The 20,161-nt window shown below is 42.2% G+C and overlaps 1 protein-coding gene across 1 annotated transcript in view; it reads right to left on the reverse strand.

The window, feature by feature from the left end:
- Osmr (oncostatin M receptor) overlaps positions 1-10,864 on the reverse strand; it is a 42,785-nt gene extending 31,921 nt beyond the window's left edge. The window contains exons 1-3 of the mRNA XM_028767569.1: positions 10,786-10,864; positions 5,641-5,810; positions 71-242 (exon numbers count right to left, since the gene is read on the reverse strand). Of these exons, the coding sequence (XP_028623402.1) occupies positions 71-242; positions 5,641-5,810; positions 10,786-10,858 (415 nt within the window). The 5' untranslated portion in view covers positions 10,859-10,864. The remainder of the gene's footprint in view (positions 1-70; positions 243-5,640; positions 5,811-10,785) is intronic.
- Positions 10,865-20,161: the final 9,297 nt, after the last annotated feature.

Below are 20,161 nucleotides of genomic sequence, written 5' to 3' on the forward strand. Positions count from 1 at the left end.
TCCAGCTGATTACTGAGTTATACTAAATCAGATTATTCTTGGAGCCACTTCCCTTGTAATCACTTCTTACCACTAACTTCTTTCCAGGAACTCCAGTTGCCCCAGGAACTCTGTGGAGGGGACTTGGCATCATCTACCAGAGCCCTTATTCTAATGAAATGTGTGACACACTGCAAGGGGATATCAGATATCCAGTTCCAACTCACAGCTTCTTCCTGCTTCACAGTGGCGGTATAATTCTCCTAAAAATTAAAGGCAATATTTGGAAATATACAGTCATTACAACCCTGGAAAGTAGGTCAACCTGAATTACTCTGAAGCACAAATTTCCACCCTACTTTAACTACACCATCTACCTAAATTAAGTTCATTTCTAACCCATCACTCCCTTGGTCTAATGTCTTGGCAGTGGCAGCTACGGCCTCCTGTCTCTTCAGTCTCATGACCGTCATATTTTCTAGGGGCCCATACAGATCAAGAGAGAGACGAGAGAAACCACTCAAGCTTTGCATCAAAGATCTGAGACAGTCATTCAACCATGCCGATCATATACAACCCACTAAGAAAATCCTAAAAATCTAGTTAATTGAGTACTTACTTTAAGAAGTTGGCAATACTTGTTGGCATTTTTAAAATTCCATTTTAGCCAAAGTTAGTTAGATCAGATTAGCTAAATCTGAGTGAACACGGTAATCCTCCATGGAATCCCAGGAACACCAATATCTCCAAAGTGTCTCTTGTTTTTTTCTCTCCTGTCTTTTCAGATGTGGTAGCCAGATGGACCACATCCCTCCACTAAGCTCCAGCCATCAGAACCTTAGGCCCTAGAGACACCAATCAAAAAGTATTTTTCGTACTTCTTTGACCTTTCTCAGGGTGAACCGGGTCTTAATCTTTCTAAGACATTGGAATCTCAAGTTGCAAATTTAATCAACTTCAGTGGTGCCATGACATCTTTCTCCAGTTTTCAAGGCCTCCACAGTCTGGTTCCCATTAACCCGAAGCTATCTTCTCTCTACCCAACACTTTTGAGGGATTCAGAGCATTTTAGCATCTGCTCATGAGGCATTGCTGGCTTAGAGTCCTCCACCTCCCTCTGCATTAGGAATCAGCTGTATTATTGGAGGCCAGAGCATTCTCCATCTCTTTCATGAAGCCTTCTTAAAATAACTCAGTGTGGAAGATAGAACCCAGTGCCTCATGCATACTCAGCGAGAGGTCTCCTGCAGAGCTTCACCTCATATTCCTAGAGAATTTCCTGCCCTTTCCTTTAAATTCTTCCCATTTCTACCCACCACAAAACCTTTTTGGAATTTATTTATGATGCTGGCAAGGACCAAAGGGAGCTGAGACCACTATTTCTTCTTTGAATCCTCTGTAGCTCCAGGAATTCATTTTTTTTTTCCCTAGTGTGCCTCTCCAGAATCCTTGCCCCATCCCCAAATCTATGATGGATAGTGTTATGTCAACTCGACACAAGCTAGAGTCGTCTGCAAAGAGGGAACCTCAATTGAGAAATTTACTCCATAAGATCAGGCTGTAGACAAGCATGTAGGACATTTCCTTAACTGATGATTGATGGGGGAGGGTCCAGCCCATTGTGGGCGGCTCCATCCCTAGGCTGCTGCTCCTGGGTTGTATAATAAAATAGGCTGAGCTAGGAATGGGGAGCAAGCCAGTAATCTGAACTCCTCTGTGGACATCAGCTCCTGCCTCCAGGTTCCTGCACTTCCTGAGTTCCTGCCCTGACTCCCTTGGATGGTGAACTGTTATACGGAAGGATCAGCAAACAAAATAAAACAAAAAGCTAACAAACAACAACAAAACCCCTCCAAAATAACAAAACAAAACAAACTATCAAAAAACAAAACAAACAAACAAAAAAAAACAAAAAGCAAAACCCTTTCTTCTCCAAGTTGCTTTTGGTCCCAGTGTTTGATCACAGCTATAGTGACTCTAAGGCACATTCCCTACAGTTGGGGAATGGAGATGTCCCGTCACCGTGAATTTCCCGGGGAAGCTAGTGGGAGTCTGTACACATATACCTTGATGCAAACGATAGGTCCTCAGTTTATGGTACACAGTAACCATATGTCACACTTGTAGGCAACAACCCTTACATTCTTGCCCTGCTACGATCACCAATCTTAAATCATGTACACTGGAGAATTCACTCAGCTGTGGGATGAGAACACTGTGGTCCACCTAGGTATGGTCTATTGTGTGCCTCCTTTCTACTCTACATAAAACAGAATGTTTAAAACTGTTACCATTTTATATCAGCTTATTATTTTGCTTTGTTCCTAGATCACAAGGCGTATTTCTGTCTGCCGGTTTTTGATATCCTGATTCATGAAACTTTCATTACTTAATGAATGGCCTTTAGACGTGACGTTTGAATATTCTTAAATCTAAAGTAAATACCAGACGACAACAACAACAAAAAGAAACCATTTTGGCACTCTCGTTCTTACTGTCCTTGGTATAAACACAATCTGAGTGTTCTACCATGGGATGGATGGTCTTGCCCTGCGCCTGCCTGCCCCACCTGTCTCCATATGCTCTGAGCCCACATGCTGTGTCCTGCCTTCAAACCCAGCAGCTCCCCTACACTCCTCCCTCAAGGCTTCTGATGATTCCCATTGGGTTTTCCCAGAGATCTTGTTCTCTTCCATCTTTCACATTAAATTAACTTCAACTTCTCTTTCATATCTTGGCTCCAAGAATCTTCCATCTAAATCGTGGGAGGAAATTAGGCCTAACTCAGCATTCACGAGTGACCCTGACACCCCATATGAATTTAGAACATCTCATTTGTGCGTTCAGCTTTTAGATTCCCCACTCCTTCCACAATGACCTGTGCAGGCCCACACTCCAATAGTCTGAGCTGAGTAGTTTAGTCAGTTGAATAATATGCAGTGGGTCATGTTTCCCTATAAACTCTGTGGATTTTATCTAACCTCAGTTTATGCTCTGCGGTCTCTAAAGCCTTGTCAATGAAGAAGATAAGCTTTGACTGTGTCAGTCAAAGAAATTAAAAAAGAAATTGTGGCAAATTTTCTTTGTATTGTTTTCAGTCATTGAAGTGGCAAATTGAATGCAGCCCTCGAAGACATTAGTAGGCCACAGGAATTGGCATACGCACAGACATAGAAATAGATCTGAGGTCACTGACTCATTGCTGAGGCATGAGTCCTACCCCTCCATGATTCACACCACAGCCTCTTTCCAAGCTTGAGCTGCTAGTCTGCCTTCTCTTGCTGTTGACTAAAGAATACAGAAAACGTCCTAGAGGGAAGAGCAGAAGTTTGGCCTGGGGCAGTGCCATGTAGTATTCTTGTCATCAGAGCTCTGTGTAGCCAGCACTGTCAGGGAAGTGTCCTATTCTAACTCTGAGCACATAGGTCAATGTGCTTCTCCTCTGGCTTGTTGGAAGAGCAGTGAATGATGAGGCTCTAAGTTGCCCTCTCAGCATAGGTTGTGATGGGATTCCTGGCTTGCACAACAAAGAACTGCTCAAGCCAAAAAGAATTTCCAGAAGGAAGTGTGTTCTTTCCCTTAGATGAAGGGAGATCTCGTCTCTTCTCAACTTCAGGTACAAGAGGGGTCATACAAGGGCATGGCCTAGTCATGTCACATGAGCATCCTCCCTGTCTGGCCATGGGGATGAAGAGTGGGGACACTTCCCTGCCATTCTCAGCTGAAGTGCACACAAATATCTGTGCGCTGTTTTTTTGTCACTGTTATACTGGGGCTACAGCTGCATGTTCTTGGGGTCAATGAAATGAACTGATGGTGTAATAGTCCACTCTTTGAGATCTTAATTCCTCATAAATTACAGAATAATTTCTGCTTTCTTGTTCAAAGAGACATTTCATGGAGCTAATAGGAAATCAGATTTAAGAAAACAAAGAATGGGATCCACTTGTTCCATGATTAAAGTTCCTTGCCTTTCGTAACGTGAGAACTAATATGAACTGCCTTTAAAAAAAAAATACAAAAAAGGATTCCCTTGTTTCTACACTAATGCTTTTTTGTTGTGGTGATACACGTTAATGCCCAAAATCCCTCTAGCACTTCTCCCAACCTTCTGTTTTCGGAGGAGCATCTTTGTCCAGTAAGACCTTTGTTGAATGTTTCCCTAGACCCAAGTCACCAACCAATGCTCATCAGAACCACACACTCAGGTTTTTAGTGTAAGGTGGATGATGGGAAGATCTGAGATGGTGGCGAGTGGACAGCTCTTATTATACATACGTGTTACTGAGGCGACATCGTACATTCAACAGCTACCGTTGTGGGAAAAGGCAGCCAAGTAACAGACCTGCTATAAATCCTAAAGGACTGAGTCAGATTTTATTTATCTTAGGCTACTGGCTTAGACTTCATATGTAGTAATGGATATGGGGAAAAGCTGAAGACTTTAACATTAGTGAACGGCTTAACTGAAAGCATGGACATTCTTCATCCCTATATGCCCAGCATCTGCTGCTCAAGAAAAGGGAGACCTTGATGGGGCTGATGGGCTACATCTCAGCCCTCTGTGTCATTCACTTCCAAAAGGTTTCTAAGGCACTTTGACAAACTGTCCTCAAACATCTCATAACAATGTCTCATGCCTGTGATCAATATTCTCTTAGACGGGACTGCGTTAGGCCCAATAGACACTTCCGTTTTCTAAATCAAGATACCTCAAATAACTCAAAGCAGAAAAATAAAAGTTGAAAGATTTTTCTTTCATTTGGTTTGATGTGAGGGCTCATGTAGTCCAAGTTGGCCCTGAGCTTACTCTGTAGCACAGAGTGTCTTGAACTCCTCATCCTCTGGCCTCCACCTCTCAAGAAGGATATAATCAATTAGCCTTGTTATTATTATTATTATTTATTTATTTTTAGCAAACTCACATTCCAGGAAATAGAGAACACTTAGTCACTATCCAAAGCAGTCCTTGAGAACCCTTTCATTGGCCACATATTAAATGCTGGGAGTTGCTCTTCTGTACCCTGAGCACAGGACAAGTAAACAGATCCCCAAGAAGACTCACCATGAGAAAAGTGTTGGTAAGTCATTATATCTTATTCAGGACAACCCAAGTTTCCTGGGTAATCCTGGGTGGATAGAGAGGAGGGAGGGTGAGATAACATATCTTCATGGAACATGCAGATCCAGTATTTACAAAGACAGATTCAGCAACTGTTCCAAGCACAGCAGAACAGAGAGAATAATCTAGTCTCTTAATGAAACCATCAAAACCAGTGGGGCATATTACTTTAACTTAACTCAGCAACTTTCAATCTGTGTGTTGGGACCCCTTTGAGGGTTGAACAATTCTTTCACTGGGGACATCTGAGACCCTCAGAAAACACAGATATTTATATTATGATTGATAACAGTAGTAAGATTTAAGTGATGAAATAGCAACAAAAATAACTCTATGGTTTGGGGATCACTACAACACGAAGAACAGTATTAAAGGGTCACAGTATTAGGAAAGTTGAGAACCACTGCCTTAACAAAAAAACATAGGGATGCAATTGTTTAGGAAACCTGGATTGAGAGGAGAATGTTCTTGAATGGTATAAAAGACAAATCATAGCACAGGAAAAGAATTTTTAAGACAATAAGTCAGAAAGTACTTACCACCCAGATGATGTTGGATGTTTTCAGCCTACTGATCTCTATTTGAAATATCATGTTTAATTTTTGATGAGTAAGAGCTGGGACAGTCCATTCTAAATTCACTTCTTGATGTTTAAATTGAATAGAAACTGCATGTATCTCAGGAGTCAACAGTAAAGGCTCCCCCAAGACTGAAAGACCAAAAACAAGTATAAAACAACTCTAAGTGGGGGCATGATTAAATAGCCACACATCAAATAGAGACACTAGGGAGCGTTGGAAAGTACAGTTGCATATGCATCCTAGCATCAGAATCTGAGAGAAGCTGGGAAGGAGTTAGATAGAAGTTCTATCAGCAGAGGGAGAAATTAAGACCCATATGAAATGAAGAACTTGCTGGGCATTGTACAACACAATAATAAGCTGGGGAAGGGGAAAAGCACAAAAGTGTCTTTCCTGGGTAGTCAGATATTAATTTATAATAGAGACAAAGAGACCTTTTTTTCTAAAAAAATAAAATCTCATATTTTAAAAGTAAAAAAAAAAATAAAAATTGGGTTTTAGAAATTCAAGGTTCCATGGCTTATTAGAAAGCTAGAAAACAGAAGCATATTATATATCTAGACCGAGGTTCCATGTATTTCAATGTACTAAGCTCAATAACCTCCAGAATGAATTCACTGAGCCCTTTGGATGAGGCAGCAATAACCGTAGGCACTACATGTGAATCAAAACACTTGTGACAAGGTTCCTCAATCAGAGAAAGAGCCTAACTGGAGAGGGACTTTTTTTGCAAATACGGTGAGGGAAGGAAGAATGTGTTCAACCTGGGTGCCTTGACTTTGGAGTCGGCAGTGAGTCCTGTCATAGGATGTGAAAAACATGAGCAGGAGTGGACAAAAAAAAAAAAAAAAAAAAAAAACCAAATGACTTGAATTTCATCAAAATTAAAATCTGTCCACTGGAAACAAATTGTTACCCTTGTCCAGGGTTACCAAGAAAATTAAGACTGCAAATGGGAGAAGATAATTGTTAAGTCACGTGTTAGATAAGTTTCGAGTATTCATACTATATAAAGAATTCTTACAAATCTACAACACAAAAGCAATGCTCACTTTAAAAATTGGGTGTAGGGCTTGGACATTTCTCCAGATAAACAAATGGCCAAAGAGCAAGATGAAAAGATACTCATTGTCCCTTGTCATCAAGAAAACGAAGATCAAATCCAGGATGGCATCTCAAGTGAGATACCACCTCACACTCGAGGTAGACTTCAGCAATAATTTAAAACATGGAAATCCCACATGCAGTCAAGGGTGTAGAGAAATCTGCAGGTCTTACGCACTGCAGGTAGAATGTAAAATGGCCTGTTACTGTGGAAAACATTTTGACAATTTTTCAGAAAGTTATAATAGAATTATAAAGTAAGACTCAGTAGTTATATTCCTGGGTCTATATCCCATCCACCTCCCAAACGAAAGCGGGATTCAAGTTAAACATCTGCCCGTGAATGTCTGGAGTAGTGCCATTTACAAACATCGAAGGGTGGAGAAACTTCAAATGCTATCCGTGGGTGACATTCAGATTGAAAGCTGTGATTTCTACATAGCGTGTGACTATATTGTTTAGCAGTAAAAAAGGAGAGATTGGTGACCCATGCTACAGATTGGATGGAACTCAAAGTATTATGATAAGTAAAGGAGCCCAGAGTTACGTATTATCTTATGGGAAATATCTAGAAAAAGTAAATTCATAGAAACAGTAAGAGGTTTCGTAGTTGCCAGCATTGGACAGAGAAGAATCAGGAACCATTGCTTAATAGATATTAATGTTTCGAGCAGCCAGAAGCTATGTCTATAAGCCTGGGCAACCTTAAGCATTAACAAGCAAGGCTCTGCTATTCATCTCCAATAAGCCAATGAAAGACATGAGTAATAATGTACAGCAAAGAAAGCAGGCATACTCAATCTGACCGCATTGGCAAAAGAAACAGTCTAGGTCTAGCGTGAGATGAGGTATAGGTTTCAATAGAAGGCAAGAGGTGTGCATCATCATAACTAAGCAATCCCACTCAAGGTGTGGTCCTGCCCATCACTGGCCCAGGCTTCCTGCAAGGTGGACTGACAAGTCCTTAGAACTGGGAAATCTCTTCTTGGGAAACAAGCACAAAATTAGAATATCTTCACTCCCACCAGGATGGTTCCAGTAATATTACAAAATATTAAATACCACTGACGATTGGCTCACTGTAACCATAAAGAAAGTCAATTTTATATTATGTGACTGTTAACCTCAATTAGGAATGTCAAGATAAGGAGACAAAGCAAAGTCTTCCTTAATCTGCTCCTTTCAAATTTTTTGTCACAGGAACTTGAAAGTAAATAATGCCCATGCTCTCTCTGTGTCTCCTGACCCATGACTTTTTTCAGCCCTGTTCATAGCAGGTGGTAACAGGAGGCTTCTCTGCAGTGGGCTGTGATAGAAACCCGAGTGTGAATAAGTCTTACTTAGCTCAGGGGAACTGAGATTAATAACACAGAGTGAGTATAAGCGTTCTACAATCGATTGGCAAATGCATGAGTCAGCTCCGTGTCTAACCTTATTTCTGGAAGCTCTAGCCACATGCCCTATGTTGCTTCAACAAGAGGATAGTTCCTTACATTGACATGTGTTATCAACAAGTATGGAATGACTCAGGGATTTGAGTAACATTAGTTACTCAAGTGGGGGCGAGAGGAAGGGGGAGTGGGAAATAAAACTCCAAGGTGAAGCCAGAGAGATCACAGGGACCATGGAGATTAGCAAATCCAATTCCACTGATTTTTTTTCAGAGAAGGTAGCTGAGCTTAAACGTGGGGACGGAGAGCTGTACCAAAGCTATAAACCAGACTGGACCTAGGCCTTCTGGTTCCCAGCTCTCATACCATGAAACTGCAGTGTGGCTAAAGAGGCCATCTGGGGACTCAAACACGGGCTTAGTCACAGACACCCGCCCACTTTTCCCACAAAGTTTCTCTGACCAGCCCTAACACTGCTGGAGGAAATAATATGTGGCTAATTCCCAGAACGAGATACCATGTAACAGTATTTAAAACAATGTGATTCCAAGAACTTTCATCATCAAAAGGAAACATTTATCTTACCCAATTGTTTAAAATTAAAAAAAAAAGTTTCCTGAAAGAGAGATACAGATTGTTGTATCGATACACACACACACACACACACACACACACACACACACACACACACACGTAATTATGTTTTTCTCTATATTTAACCTTTGTTAGAATGTGTATCAGGGGAAAGCAAGATGGCTCTGTGTGTAAAGGTACTTGCTGCTAAGCATAAGAATGTTGAGTTCCCATCCCTGAAACCCACACTATGGGAGAAGAGAAGCAACTCCCACAGTCTGGCTTCTGACCTCCACACGTTTACTGTGACATGCGTATGCAGGTACACCATCAGTGTATGCTCACACAGACAGACACACATGCTAAATGAATGTAAACAATAATTTAAAAATCACCACATATTTACAACTGTTTTTATACATACCCCAGAGACAGAAAAATACATCAACTCTTCCAGCTGACAGAAACATAGCCAGGGAGAACTGAAGGGTCTTACATATGTTTTATTGCTTGGAAGAAGTTAAGTCAGGTTATCTAAAATACAGTCTCTGATCAGAGCTTGACTTGCTGAATAAGTGGTAAGCCCACTAGTTCGAGTGGAGGTGTAGTAGGCAACAGAAATGGAAAGGAGTCCCCACAGTTCAGGTGAAGACGAAGACCTACCAAGGAAGGCCTGTTTCATAAAGAAAGTTGGAAGCAGAAATGGAAAAGTGGTTGCCAGGAAATTAGGGAAACGAGTTTGATCTAAACAACAGAAACAGAACCTCAGAGACTGATCTGAGAGCAGTAGGTTTCACATGGAGAAGATTTGCCATGAACAGTCAGGTCACATCATGAGGCTCATCTTGAGGCAAGCTGTGGAAAGCTTTGTAGATGCTTGCGAGTTCCCTCAGCACAGGAACTTTGTGTCTCAGCACCAGGGGCCCTGATCTGGGCCAGAACAGCCTCCATGCTCAGCCTCTGGTCAGTTGCAGTGAACTTAGACTGACAGGCTGAGGGAACAACACATGCCACCACGGTGGGAGCCCAGTCACCGTGCAGCCCCAGTTAACTGAAGAACTCAATTAACTGATATTTAAGAAGCCAGAAAAAATAGTATATTTCCACACACCAAGACCAAACCTAGATGTAAAAGACACGAGGCAGAACTTATGTATCTTTTCCTGCAGTTCTAAGAGATAAATGAATGAGTTTATGCATATTCTTTGCAAATGTCATTTTCATAAATCCATGCATAAAACTTGGGTGGGTCATTCTGAAAGGCAGATATCTGTACTCTTTGTTAAAAAGCAAATACAGCAAAAAATAAGTACAAGAGGAAAAAATTGTAAAGTCTTGCATAATGTGGACGAATGCAGGGAAAGTTTATGACCCAATAGAAACTCTTTCAAGTCTAAAAATCTATGTTTAACCAAGTTCAAAGTAATAAAGTATCCATACACATTTAATAACATTTCCACTCACATGTGCTTTTACAAAGTTAATTTATTCCAAACTACTGCCTGCTGTGGAGTGCTAAGAGACAAACATTATTTCTCTGTAAACAAATTTCAGCAATTAAGATAGTACCTTGTATGTACTCAAGAGATGTTCTACTGCCTTACAGACTTTGGTTGCTTTCAGCCATATTTTATAAGCCTAACAGCTCTCAGCAAGTGTGGCTAAGGGGCATCAGAACTTGTTCTAACTCAGCAGCCAGAACTAGTCTGGGCTGTTCCACCTTGCCCAGCAGGATTCAGAAGGAAGTACCTTGGCAATAGTCTAGATCAAACAGAGCAATCAGGAAGCTCTGTGGTCTCTGGTTCATTCACAACCACACCAATGAGCAGAACACCAAGCCAGGGCTGAGGAGTGGGCTTATTAACCGTGCCACCAATGGAGGGAGGACATGCCCGAGGCAATTGGGGCTTCCAGAAATTTACCACATCTCATGTGATTTAATCACCAGCTCTGAGGAAAGAAAATTGCTTAACCGTTCTCCAAAGCCCCTGTTGGATGTCTTTACACGCTCTCTTCTCCTGTTTTTGCCTCTTACCTTCACTTCGGGATGTCCTCAGGGACAGCACTGCCAGGAGAAAGGCTTGATGAAGGACCACAGAGAACGCCATTGGTCCGAATATCTGAAAAAGATAAATGACAAGAAAGAGCCTTTTACATAGCTTTAACTCCTGGTATGCTTCTTGGGGCAGCTGAGGTCAGAGGCGGGACCAAAGTCTTTCATTCTCCTCCTCTGTACCTGTGTCTCTTGTCATCTGCTTTTGGAAGAAGAATGCACATTTCCTTGTCCCATGAAGTGTTCCTCAGTCATAAAAGAGGTACAGCTGACAGTGTGCTCAAGGGACCTGGAGTCAGCTGTGAAGATGTCCTACTATAGATTACCGAGGATTGGTAGAAAAAGCTTAACGACTGACTAGCCGGTTCATTGAGTAATCCAAACAAAGCTGGTAATCAAAAAAAATTAAAAATGAAACAGAACAAACAAAAACTGATTGGAAAAAAGGATAAATATAGTCTCAAAGGGGCTCAGTTTAAATTAATCCCATGAAGGGCTGGAGAGATGCTTCACAGGTTGGGAGCCCCGGGTGCTCTTGCAGAGAACCTGGGTAGCATTCCTAGCATCCACTCAGTGGCTCAAAACCACCTCTAACTCCAGTTCTGGGGATCTGACACCCTGTGCTGACCTCTGTGGATACTAGGCACAAATATGGTACACAGACATACATGCAGGCAAGATAACTACACAAACAGTAAAATCAATAAATTATTCCAATTTTCTTAAACAAATTTTTTTTAAAAAAAAAAGTAATCACCCTAGCCATCTATACTCTCCCCTTTCCCTCTCACCAAAATTCAACTTGGGAAAAGTTAACATATTCCAGGAAACAGTCGTTTTCATTAATCAATACCATCTTCATTTTGTTTTGTTTTGTTTTCCATCTGAAGAGAACTGCACATTACAGGCCCTTAGAAAAGAGAGCCGCTGATTTATCAGGTGCTTTGATCAGAGAACAATCTGAGGGCAGAGAGAAGAAGGCTGGATGACCTCAAAAAGACCAATTTGTTCTTCTTTTAATAGTTTAAAGCCCATTAGTCAGGGGAAGCACTGATCTTCACTTTTCTCTTTAGGACTCTGAGTCAGCAGAGATTCATGGAAAGCCCAGCTCTTGCTTTTGCCCTGTTGCCCAGATTTCATCCAGAGTTAGAACTTGGAGACGGCAGACCCCAAGGATTCGAGAAGTCCGTGGATTTCTAAGAAGTTTATTGTTCATGGTGTGGTAGTTGGATCTGGCTGTGCGCTCCCTGCCCCCGCCCCCCAAAAGCCAGGGGGAGCTGGCTTAAATAGGGAGGGTGAAAGAGGGGCTGGGAAAAGGAATAACTTAATTAGCTATGCCCCTCCACGCCTCAGGTAACTCATGAATATGGAAATCTCCGTTAGTCACGCCCTCTACCTGGATGGTGACACAAAACCTCTCTGGGAGGAGCTACTCTGAGCCAAACGTCTCTGCAAGGTGCAGGCTAATGGAGATGTAGGTCTCATGTGGGGGTCTGGAATCCGGGAGCATGGGGAGATACATGCCATCCCTCACCAGGCAATGGTTCACCTGTTGGGTCTCGGGCTATCTCAAACTCAGTGCTCTACTGGGGAGACCAAATCATCTCTTTGCAGCCCCACAAGAACTCCCGTGAGCCTGTTTATGAGCCCACTGCCACACATGTCTATTTTCAAACCGTTTTACAGGTAAATTGGAACCAAGCAAAGACAAGATCTAAACAAAGCAAATGACTATGGCGGTCACCAGTGCCTGAGCGCTGAAGCAGCAGCCAGCCTTTCTTCACATTTCTGTCAGCGCTGCATTCTACTCTTGGCAAACACATCATTCCATTCATAACTGATCTCTACTCACAACTGCACAGGCTAACTGAATGCCAGAACCAGAAGGAGAACTAATTCAGGGAGAAATAGTGTGTGTGAGAACCCAGGGAGCAAAAGAGGAGGACTACTGGGACTGGATGTGTGTGCCACAGCCCTGGGCCCAGGCACTTACCCCTGCCCCCTCCCGCTACTTCTTGGGACATGAAGGGGCCACCATGGGAAGGAACTCTCACGTCACAAAGTTGAAACAGAAGGCTCTGGAGCTGGTATGCACCTCGAATGGTTTCTCTATGATAGGGCTATTTAAAATATTCCTAAACACATCACATTATATCAAGAAGCTAAAGTTACAGGCACAGGAGTACTCAGCTGAGAAATTCAGAAATGATGGTAAGTAGAAATCAGAGGTGAAAGGTCATCAGGCAATGCAACCGGAAAACACAGGTATTCTCAAAGACCAGCACATAGGTCTCACAGGTGTCTCCAGAAGCCATAAAGACAGAATTGCTTCTGATTTCTTGACAACTATAATCTGCCTTATTACTGTTTCACCGTCTGCACATCTGGTTCTCCTCAGCCAGCCACAGTCTGACAATACAGTCAGGAAACTTCCAGAAATAATAGACAAGCTTACACATTTTTACATTTATTTATTTAGTGTGTGTGTATGTCTGTGTGTGTATGTGTTTGTATATGTGTTCATGTGTATATATGTGTACGTTTGTGTATCTGTGTGTATGTATGTGTTTGTATATGTGTGTATATGTGTATGTGTGTATGTTTGTGTGTATATGTGTGGTTTTTGTATGTGTGTGTTTGTGTATGTGTGTATGAGTGTGCATGTGTGTCTGTATATGTGTATGTGTATATGTATGCATATGTGTGTAAATGTTTATGTGTGTGTATGTCTGTATGAGTATGTATGTGTGTGTGTGTTTCTGTATACGTGTGTGTGTGTGTGTGTGTGTGTGTGTGTGTGCACTCTCATGCCATGGTGTACACGTGGAGGTCAGACAACATCCTCCATCTTGTGGACTCCAAGGTCAAGCTTGAGTTGCTAGGCTTGGCAGGAAGGTCCCCACCCCCTTGAGCTAATAAGCTTTAAATGGCTGCTACGTCAGTCTATTGTTACACTTGTTCTATGCCATTGCTGCTGGTGGTGTCTTAGTGTATGATCATGTACAATACTAGGAGACAGTAGCACAGCCTGTGGATTATCCACTGGGCATCTTAGAATGGGCTCTCTGCAGACACAGAGGACCCCACAGTGTTTGCAGTGACTTCACTGAACAGTCACCGTCAACTTGAGGACCATGGGCAGCAGGAGTGTGAGTCCTCACTGTGCCTGCAATCCTCCTGGCAAAATCAATAAAATCCTTAAAAATGGGCAGAATGGGAGACAACTCAGATTCTCGACAGAACATTTTTTCTGAAACCACACAGAAATAGCCATCCAACAGCCAGAGGCTACAGAGAATTAGACATCACTTACTTGCAATCCCTGGGGGACAGCATTGTGCTGTAACAGAACCTTCTCAAATTATCCTACTCTGAGGATGTCACCTATTTTTTTTTTTTTTGATGGGACCATGAGGAGGAAGAAAGGCCAGAAGATTCAAGAACAAATAAGAGGAGAAAGTGGCTGAAGGTAGCGCATGAGCAGGAAAGAAAGTCCTGGGATGAGATTGAGGGTTTGTGGAGAGCAGAGCAGACAGCAGGCATAATATTTGAATAATGTGAGTTGCCATGGTGAATCACTGGGAACCACAGAGGCATATTGGGTTGATGTACACAGTGCAGAGACTGAGGGATGCAGAAAGAAATGGGGGACCAGGAATGGAAAGAGATACAGAGTCTTGGAATCAGTAGTCCAGGACAGGGTTCAGACTGTGAAGTGTGGTGGTGTCAGGCAGAGCTGATAAGCCATGGGGTGGGAACCAAATGAACCAGCAAGAATTTCAGCTCAAGCCCTTTGGATACCAGACCATCATCTAGCAAGGAAGAAGACTCGGATGGATGGATTGGGAGCCTACCCAAAGCTCAGCTCCAGACAAAAGTTTAAGATGCTTATTTGATCTGCAAGAGAAGACCTTAAGCAACCAGCGAAATATATGGAATTCCTGGATCAGTAGGAGAAAGCCAGGTACGCATGGGACTACATGACTGTCAAGGCAGAAATCAAGACAAAAACTTGACAAAATCCAAGCAGAGAGCTTTGGGATACTCCGCAGCCTGTGCTGTCTCCCCTGACCACACATGTGCCATGCAGAGAAAAATTTAAAACCCAGGGTAAGCTTGGCTATACAGCACTCTCAAGGATGAACCCTGTGGGTGAGTAGGTGAGTGTGCGGGCTGACAGATCAGTACCTACTTATGGAGCAGAAATTCCCCTCTGCTCAGGGTACATCACATCCAGGGACCCAGCCTCAAATTCACCTAGCAGCCTCAGAAGCTCCGGGCTCTCAGCAATATTCTACTCCCCTTTTCCAGTGAGAAAATGAAGGTGAGGGGTGTATCTGTCAGCACCACTGAGTCCTTTCCCCAAATCTGCTGTTTCTTGCCTCTCCCCATTATCGAATGGGCTCTGTGCCACTAGATCTGTGTCTGAGACACACTGTGCACCAGAGACCTAGGACATGGCAGTCTATGAAACATCTTGGAGACGAAGAAAAATGGACAGCAGTTTTCTCCCAGCCTCGCCTCTCTGCTTTCAACTTACTTTAATGAAAACACCAATTAATTTCTTTTTAGATATTTTTTCCCATCACCAAATATTACCGAGTTCATAACCTTTGGCCCACATGGGCTTGGGGAGCTGGAAAGAGAAACTGCTATCCGTGTTTCAGTTTACACTCCGTCTTCCACTCAGTTCTGCCTCCCCATGTCTCTCCTCCTCTCGGGATTCTGATCAATGTAAATCAACCTAATACTCCTCACATGTCTGAAACTCTTGCTTGCTTCACTGTGTTCTTTGGCAGTCATGGCTGTTCTTTAAATCTTATCTGCAAACTCCTATTCCCGCTGCAGATCCTCTGAATCTCCTTCTGCATGAATGTTACACAGGTCCTAAAATGCGCTGCCAAGGAACACATAGTCGGCCTTCTCTTACCAGAATGTCTTGCTCAGCCACAAGTAAGATATTCCTGGGAAGTTTCTCTACCACAGATAATCCTCATGAGACATAGCAATGGCAACAGTCCTTTGCTTCCCAAAACCTGGGTGTGTTGCCAATTTCTTAAAAACTGGCTGGGTGAGCCACTGTTATCGTATGCAAATACCATTTTAAAGAAGGAAGCTGTTTGTGGAAGCCCCCCCCCAACCCCGCGTGCGCGCATGCGTGTGCTTAGAAAGTTGTTTTTAGAATTGAACGGTCTCCGAGAGAGGTTATATGGTAAACCACATGTCTTAACAAATTTCTAAAAATTGAAATCATGGCAAGAATCGGTTTCAACCTCAATGAGGAAAAACTGGAAATGAACATGGTGAGGTCTGTGCTGCAGTGCGAAGTGACATGCGTTTGAACATAACGTAGTTCTCCAAAATCTCCTGTTCAAGGGCACTGCCATTAGGACTGGGGAGCCCCTCTGAAGGGTTTTCATCGTTTCTCTATAAGGCAGTCTCCCCATCCCACCCCACCCGCAGTTTCCCTTTTGCTCAGGCTCCACCTCCAAGACAAATGCCCCTGGGGAGGTTTCAGAATTTCTTCCCCATCCCCACTTTGCATCTCTCCAGTGGCTAACATCTGTCCACCAAGTTCGTAAAGCAAATCATGGCTTAAGGAATTGAATTAGTTCTAAATCAATGTTCAGTTAAACATTTCTGGGATGTGTGACCTCAGCTTCAGTTAGTCTTAAGCTTAGTCTTTAAGCTTTGAGCTGGTGAAGCCAAAAAAAGAAATGGGGATCCCAATCCAAGGAATATTCTTGATTAAAAGAGATGCAGAAAATTAGTATATGCTAAATGTCGTATCAAAGTCACTTGGGAAGAGCTATACTGTTCCCATAAATGATACTAGAACAATAACCTGGGGATGATGGGAAAGGAGTGCCTGCCATGCCCTGGACTATGATAGGAGACTAAGAGGGCCAAGGAGACTTAGCGGCTGCATGACCAAGTGAGAGTGAACTCTTGCCTTTTGTAAATGAGAATGAAAGAGGCAATGTCAGTGTAGAGACAGGAGGATTAATGGATTAATTGGGATTAAGAGAGACTTCACACAGTAAGTCCAGGGACATCATTATTGCTACTGCTTTACTCTTTCCAGTAAAACACATTCCAGATAGACACAAATATAGGATGCAAACCAGTAAAAGTGGCTTAATAAAACAAATCTGGTTTTCTTCGTTGTTTTTTTTTGTTTTTGTTTTTGTTTTGTTTTGTTTTTTATAATCTCGCTGGCATCATATGAAACTCAAAAGCAGTAAAGCAGTAAAGATAAAGGTTACATTCCTGACTACACACATATTTTTAAGATTTAATATTGACTAGAAATGTATGAGAAAGAGTTATAGTTCCCAATATACAGAAATCTGCTAAAAAAAAATAAGATTGAAGGACAAACAGCTATAGAAAAACATGAATATGTAATTCAAGAAAAGAAGAAAAAGCACACACTAAAAAAAGAAAAAAATTAAGAAAGATTACTAAGAATTAGTAAAAGTCAACTTAAAACAGTTATGTGGTGCATGCCTGTTATGCCAGCACTTGGTGGGGCAGAGGCAGGAGGATCACTGCAAGTCTGAGGCCAGCCTGATCTTCATAACAAGCTTCAGGACAGCTCACAGCTATACAGTGAGACCTTGTCTCAAATCAGTTATAATCAACAAGAAAAGCCATAATGGTACATGCAAATGTCTAGGCAACATCAAATTGTCAGAGATAGAAATGCTCTCAAGCCCATCAATGCCGTTCACCAGTAAGTGGTCATGACATACACATCACTGCTCATTGAGAATCAAGGAGGGCAAGCTTACAGAAGTCTGCTTGACTCTACTAACTTATAGTGTGCATTTGACTTGATTCAGAACTAATTATAAACGTATTGCTAGTATTTTACCCTACAGATAAAACAAACATATCAAATGCCCATTCAAAGGAACCGGAGATTTTAACTACCATGTATCCCCACAAGGATGTTTGAGGAGGTTAAAGTAGACATATGTGTTGACGTGAAGGAATCTTCCAAAATACTTAAAAGGAAAAGCAGGTTTCAGAGCAGCATTTGCACTGGAGCATCTCTGCAGGGAAAGCACAAAAAGCACAGTACCTGTGCCACAGGGCTGCTCAGAGCTCTGTTCTGCACGGCCTGACAATGGGACGTCATGATTGACTGCATCCACTGTCAAGTGATGAAGCTAAGCCTCCTGCAATGGACTCCTCTGAGAAGCAGCTTCAACAGGTCTCCCCTGGTCTAGCTAAAGCTTGCACCCTGGTTGGAAGCAGTCCTCCACACGGGTCCTCTTCCTTATCTGCGCAGGTGTCAGGCAAGCATTAGCCTGACAACCCCTCTCTACTCTGCTCTGTCACTCATAAGTGCCTCTGTACACTTTTTACTGTCTTTGGACTTCTAATTAAACAATTCAAACTAGCCTGGAAGGAAACGCCCATCTACTCACACTTACAAACAGAGCTTGAATGGAGGGAGAAAGATGAGGCGATGAAGGAAATTACAAACACCTGTTCAAAGTCACTTGGTCCTGTAACATAAAGCATTCTTCAGTGTGTGTGTGTGTGTGTGTGCGCGCGCACGCGCGCACGCATTTGTTTGCACACAGGTGGGCCCCTGCATGCTTGCACACTCACACTCTTGTATTCATACTTGCAAGACCAGGATGAATTCTATCATTTTTACATTTGCACCATGTACACCAGGAGAATTGACTGCTGACATTGTTTTCTGATTTTATTCTAAGCCATGGCAACTGAGCAGATCTGAAAGAGGTTAACAACTTTTAGGACCTGAATAAGCCTAGGGAGTGTCATTTGTTTCGTTTAAAGCCTGTGAGCTCCTAGGCCCTCAGTGCAGATACAAAAATAATACATTCCAATTGCAACAAGTCACCAGTGTCCTGAGTGGAAAAAACATACTGCCATCCTTCTGACGAATAGATGCTAAACGTATATGTAGTGTTAAATTAATCCAAAATATTTTAATATCGTTCTTTAGCATGTAAGACTTGTGTGTGTGTTTTCATGGTTATATATGTGGGGGGCAGTGGTCAGCCTTAGGTGTCGTTCCTTAGGATCTCTCCACCTTGTGTTATGAGACAGGGTCTCCCCTTAGGACCAGATGCTAGCCAATTTAGGCTGGGATGGCTGGCTAGTGAGTCCCAGGGATCTATCTGCCTGTTTCTACTTTCACAGCACCGGAATTAGAAGCCGTTGGCACCATGCCTGAGTTTTTTTTTCCTCTTTGTTTGTTTTATATCACTTGGGTATTGAAGATCAAACTCAGGGCTCATTCTTTCTCATCAAGTATTTTATTGACTGAGCGATGTCCTCGACATCTACCCTGTAATAAATACTTAAAGAAAACAGCTTATACATCACGTCAGCCACAGGTATCTCAAAGAGGAAGTACAATTACTCACAATGTAATTTTGGACTTCATTGAAAGACTCGATCTACTCAAAAGTATGGACTGAGGACGGACGGCAGCTGGTCACTTGTTAGAGATCATGGAAGCCACCCAATTGCTTGTTAGGAGTGAAAAACCCAGGTCACACTTTAGACTTGGTAGAAAAGTCTGCAAATAAACCACATCCTCAGGTGATTGAACAGCACATGGATGCTTGAGGTACTGTATTACACCCAACATTTATTACATATTGGTGTTTTCTAGAATACTATCGATAAATAAAGGCGAGGGTTGGTTAGTTCCCACTATCAGCAAGACACTCAAAACAGCCAGCGTAGGCTATACAGTGAAATGTGAAAGTGTTCTCAGGTACTGTGTACTGGGGCTTAATGTTCCACCCACTGCCTTGTTAAATGAGTGAGAGGATGAATTTTCCAAAAGCTCTATGGAGGTGATTTTACTACTATCCCTAGAGGCAGATAAGGATGCTAAGGGTTATGTAAGTCAAAGGTAAGTTGCGCTGTGACACAGCTAGCCACCTATCAAGTCAGTACTTGAAACCAGGTGAATCACTTGCTAAAGGCCAACCCCTTCCTTTATGCCATTGCTTTCTCTGTGCTTGGTGTTCATATTAGGATGGACAGCAAGGAAAATGCCATTGACGATAACTGCAGACTCAGTAAAAATTCCCACTGAACTTTATTAAACCAAACAGATTAGAAACTTTACAAGAACAGAAAAATGTAGGGGAAGCATTTCTGATATATATATATATATATGTATATGTATATGTATATGTATATGTATATGTATATGTATATGTATATGTATATTTCCAGTCCTTAACATCATGGTATTGACAGGAAAGCAGCCCAAAGATCACTGGGAAGAACACAGGCCAGAAACAGGCCCAGTACAAAGAGGTAATTGGTTTTATGATGAAAACCAAATTTCATCTTG

This window comes from Grammomys surdaster, unplaced genomic scaffold, assembly GCF_004785775.1.
Source record: "Grammomys surdaster isolate TR1022 unplaced genomic scaffold, NIH_TR_1.0 174, whole genome shotgun sequence".
In the NCBI taxonomy this organism is placed as follows: Eukaryota; Metazoa; Chordata; class Mammalia; order Rodentia; family Muridae; genus Grammomys; species Grammomys surdaster.